The sequence below is a fragment of the Salmo salar genome, chromosome 05 (genome assembly GCF_965601325.2).
Source record: "Salmo salar chromosome 05, fSalSal1, whole genome shotgun sequence".
Taxonomy (NCBI): domain Eukaryota; kingdom Metazoa; phylum Chordata; class Actinopteri; order Salmoniformes; family Salmonidae; genus Salmo; species Salmo salar.
The window spans coordinates 74827141-74832481 of record NC_138295.1 but is presented as its reverse complement, the minus strand read 5'-3'; the positions used below and the strand labels follow the sequence as shown (position 1 = coordinate 74832481).

The 5341-nt window shown below is 40.4% G+C and overlaps 1 protein-coding gene across 1 annotated transcript; it reads left to right on the top strand.

The window, feature by feature from the left end:
* The first annotated feature begins 100 nt into the window (after positions 1-100).
* cdc42ep5 (CDC42 effector protein (Rho GTPase binding) 5) lies at positions 101-5341 on the top strand. Its single transcript, XM_014201688.3, has 2 exons — positions 101-727; positions 1994-5341. The coding sequence occupies exons 1-2, from the start codon at positions 676-678 to the stop codon at positions 2956-2958; spliced, it is 1017 nt and encodes a 338-aa protein (XP_014057163.2). The 5' UTR covers positions 101-675; the 3' UTR covers positions 2959-5341.

Here is a 5341-nt window from a genome sequence, read left to right as displayed (position 1 = left end):
TCAAAGTCCCCTTTCAAGAAGGATAATAGCGGGACTGACCCAAATTAGCGAAGAGGAACTGAGTGCAGTCTCTAGGACAAAGTATGTTGTGCTGCTCAGTGGTTGAGTATGACGACTGACTTGCCTGACAGCATTCCCGAAAAGGGAGGCATTGAAGCCATTTTTTTACACCCATAGTAATTACATAAGTTTCTATCAACCTCTGAGTTGGTGTCAGAGACCTCTCATTAATGTAGTCTAATTATTTGCATTTTATTTATTTAACTAGGAAAGTCAGTTAAGAACAAATTCTTATTTACAATCACGGCCCACCCCGGACGACGCTATGGGACACCCAATCACGGCCGGGTGTGATGCAGCCTGGATTCGAACCAGGTTACTGTAGTGGCGTCTCTTGCACTGATATGCAGTGCCTTAGACGTCTGCGCCACTCGGGAGCCCCTTATGCTTGTAACAAAAACCTTTTATCAAAAACATTAGTTATTGATTGTTTGATCATGTGTTCACTTGATTTAGACCCTAGACCAGGTCATTCTCCCTCCGTAAAACACTCCCTAATAAAATATCGCGTCACTTCCTTGCCAATCCCTTAGAAAAAGAAATATTAGAAAGGGCTGAACGACGCTGGGAAAGAGCGAGAAGAAGCCAGAAGAGAAGATAAAGAAGAAAAGACCGATGAAAAGAGGGATAGTGAGGCGGGAGGAAGAGAAACACAAGCGTAATCAAAGTAAGTTTTCCATACTTTTTCTGCTTTGGAAACACTCCCCTCAGAAACTTGATCGGCGGAGCGCAAGTTTTGTCCCCTTTCCTCCGCATCGACATCACTCATTATGGCCTTCCATAGACTACTACTGCTTGGCAATCTATATGATACGTTTTAGAGTTCAATTCGCAGACATTCGCTATTTGTTGAAATGGGGTCCCGAGTTATGGCTGGCAGGAAGTTTGACATACTGTAGCCTGCCGCGCCGCATAAAAGCGATCCGTTTTATGAGGAGTTGTTGATTTTGCTTTGATGAGGCATATCACTTGCAAGTACAAGGGGACTAATTAACTTTCACCCGCTTACTGTTTCATCCTCTGATGAAAGTTATTGGTAAATGGTAAACAAATAACAGTCATGTCAGACTGCTTTTTAAATGTTGGCTACCTTATTGTTTTTAAAAGCTCAGTAACACCAGTTTGAGCCCATTTTCAATATAGTTTTCAATTCAATGCAATAGTGGATCATTGTAATTGCTTTTAGTATTGCCCTAGATAGTGTTTGTCTATGGCTTTAAAGTCTCCTACCCCGAGGGAAGGAATCCAGGCAGAAGTATGTTTCACTTGCAAGTCCCAGCATGGCCTTGGCATAAATATCAATGCCAAACGACTCGTTGGTTTCTCACACTCTTGCACAACAGTGATGTTTTCATGTAGGCCTGTCATGACAGGTCACTGTATATAAGACCATAGAAGTCTGCCCTATACAGTGACACAAATCCAGGGAAATGGCCCCTCAGTGACAGCTTGGCTCTGGGCCCCTCATATTCACTTTCTCTCTGTTATCTATGTTGACAGTCTAGAATGGACTTCTCTGTTCACTGTAGGTTTATATACTGGCACAATACCTTTTTGTGAAGGTATTTTATTTCTGTTATGTGTCTTCTAAATAGGTTTATTGAGTTGATATTTGTCTCACACTGACTGAACTTGGCTCAGAGTCCGCATAAATAGATTACGTCAAAGTAAGAACATCAAGGTAGGTCGTTAGTAGTTTCATTTATTCTGCCAGTGTGTTTTCTGATGCATAGAATATCATGTTTCTGCTTGACGTGTTGTCTCATCCAACTGGTTTTATTTTCTCCCGTCTCTGGCCTCTTTCTTTATTTCTGTCACTCTTTCATTTTTTTCCCACCCTCTCTTCTCTACACCACTTTTTCCTCTCCCTCTGAACCCTATCTTCTCTCTCTCTCTTGCCTCCTTTCTCCATAATTCTTTCTCCCTCTCTCAGCTGTCATGCCACTCCACAAGTCGTCCCACAAGGCACCTCGCCTGGACCCCACCATGATCTCAGCTCCGCTGGGGGACTTCCGCCACACCATGCACATCGGGAGGGGCGGAGATGCTTTCGGTGACACCTCCTTCCTGGCTACTGTCGGCCCCAGCCCTGACCCTGGGTCTCCGGGTGCCACGGCAACAAACGACTCAATGGCGCCCGTTGATTCCGAGACGCCACTTAACCACACTGATGATGTCACGGATGGCTTCGGAAGCCCACTGAACAGTGAGCTTCAGCATTCCGAGTCGGTGTCGTCTTTCACACTCGATATGGATTTCGACCTGGGCCCATCCATCATGGGTGATGTGCTGGGGGTGATGGATGGACTGGGGCTGGACTCAGACTGGACTAGGACTCGCGCTAATGAGGAAGACGTCTCCAGTCCAAGCAAAAGTCTTGTCGTTGAAGTGGAGAATTTTAAAATGGCGGCGGAGGATCAGTCTGTCAGCATAAGGAACGAGCTGAATGAGAAGAAGCTTTTAGGGATCGAGGGAGATGAGGTGGGAGATGGAAGGATAATAGAGGGGACTGGAGGGATCAAGGCCAAAGGCCAGAGACCGAAGGTGAGATTCAGCGACAAACGAGAGGAGATAATTCGCCAAGCGTCGGAGGAGGAAGGTCAGGGGTTAGATGTTGAGGAAGAGTATGTAAGTCCCACCGAGGAAGATCGAGAGAGAGGGAACAACGTCATCAGCGTGCCAATCGCGGGAATAGAGGTACAGCCCACCAATCACAAGGCGGATTCACCTTCCAGTCCCGCCTCCTCACACAGCTCAGAGTATGAGGGTGTCACCCCATTGGACAGGAGGAGGGTTGACAACTGTCACTCAGAGACTGATTCCGAGGAGGAGGAAGGGGGAGACAATGGACGGGGCTACACATTTGAAGATGAGTTTGATGATGAAATCGGCCTATAAGAGTGCTACGGGGTGTTTTACGTCAATCAATCAGAGGATAAAATGGTTCCTAATTGGTTGTGAACTATGTACAGTTTACTTCCTCTGTGCATTGTTCTGCAAATTATCATTCAAAAGGGAGGTTTAACCAAAGCTAAGTATTTCAGAACAACAACTGGATATTTGAAGAGTCTCTGTTGAAATGTTTTTGGGACCAAATTGCTCCTTTTCATCCTGTCATAGACATGCAGTTAGTCAACAGTTACTACAGGAATCCGTTTCATTGAATCAATCTTATAAGCTCCAATTGATGGACAGAAAACATTTGACCTTTTGAAATAGCCACCTAGTATTCACATCAGATTTGAAATGCTACATTTTTAACAGACACTGTACTTCAATTTATTATGTCTCAATTCAAAATACACAAAGAATAGCCTAGTATTGTTTTAGGCCAAGCAGTTTCAGTGAATAAATAGCCTAGTTTGCAGCACTTTAATTCATTTCAAGAAACTGGAAGCTTTACTGTTAAATCAGTGCTCAGTAAAAGATAATGACAGTTTTCTTTTTAATGAAAATGATTAAGGCAAAATGAAATGTTTTAACTACCATGTTTTAGTTTTTACCAGGTCAAAGGTGTTTCTTAAGAGAAAGTGCATATGATACAGAAAGACTAGTATCTTATGCTGAAGGTGCCTTAAAGGGAGTGGTATTGTTCATATCCCTGTGCTTTAACTCACTATAGCCATGTCTTCCTTCTTTAAGTTGTATTTTCATATCATGTATTGCTCAGAGCAAATTGCTTTGTTGTCCGTTTTGCATTGCGTCTTAATGCCCTTTAGAAACAAACTAAATTAATCAGCCTTTTTAGGACAAATATAGAATTCTTTGCCACCTGTTTCTCCACCTAATTCATGGAAAGTGTTTTTTTTCTGAGTGATTTTATTGTTAAATGCCACTGGGTTGTTCCACGAAATGAGTCCTTTTTAGGTAATGTAACTTGGTTAAATTATTTTTATATATTTCACCTAATTTTAACATTCTGTAATGATGAGCACATTTTCATGTTAATAAAACATGTTTTCCCATCTCAAGAGGTTAAATAAATAAAAATAATTTAACTGCCAAATAAAGTAACAGGGTTGACAGAAACAGGGTTAATGATTTCATCTTAAATCAGCCATAGATCCCCTTGTGACAGGAGGAATGGAAGCTTGTTGCCTGCAACAGGGAGGGGCAATTGAATGCAAGGTTCACAACATTTTATGAAATTAAGCATTATTAGCCTGTAGCAATGGGTAGCAGGGTTGACGAGTTAAATCTCGACCCACTCAGTTTTCCACCACAACACCAGAAAATGGCCTAAAAGAGTAGAACCAGCTCACCTGCGTTTACACTATGATTTGACTATTAGTTTATTTTTGAAAAAAATATTTAAAAAGGAATAGTTTCATGATATTAAGATGGGTTCGGTTCACGTAATAGGGTTGGCCTTAAAATGAGGGACTTTTATTTTTTCTTAATTTTTTTCATGTTTACCTTAATGAATCACTAATCTCATGAAATAAAAAAAATATCTTCAGAAATGACTGTCAAAGCAACAGAATAATTAGCGTTTTACAATTTTGGGGAGAAGTGGATTAAAATCTTCTGAGAAGTCAGTGCACAGAGGGACATGTCAATGCTGAATTTTATTCATAAAAAAAAAAAATCTGATTTATATAATTTTCCATGTGGTCTACTTAATTTAATATAACAGGCTTTTAAAATCTAATATTGGTGCACAATTTCTACTTAAAATATCAAAGGATGCAAAAGCAACTCATTTCATGGAACAACCCTACTCTGTTTATGGATACCTAATTTTAAGAATTTCCTCTTATTTAGAGCTTTAATATCTATGGTGTTTTCATGAAATAAATCTATCATTCCTATTTTTTTTTAACTGTGAACTGTTCACATTCCAATATTTAATTTCTCAAGTCAGAATTTTTCTGACCTAAATTACATCCAATGTAGGCCTATTTTTATTTTAATGCATTTATCCTGTGTAGTCAAATTACAAAAGTTCTTAGTATTGTTTTTAACAACCACTGACAATCTCTGAAATTGATGTGCTTCATCTCATGTTTTGAATTTCAGTTGCAAAGCATGTATGACCTTATATTTAATGCTTCTTTTGGACCAACATTGTACATTGTTGGGTTAAATGCGGAAGACACATTTCAGTTGAATGCATTCAGGTGTACAACTGACTAGGTATCCCCTTTCCCCTTACAAGTAATGCTGAAGGGAGGAGGGGAGGGGGTCTGGAAAGAAATGCCTCTGGACATGTTCTTTATCTCCTGATGGATCCTTTTGGATATGCTGGTTACTTCAATAAACATATTTCCTTACATTGTAA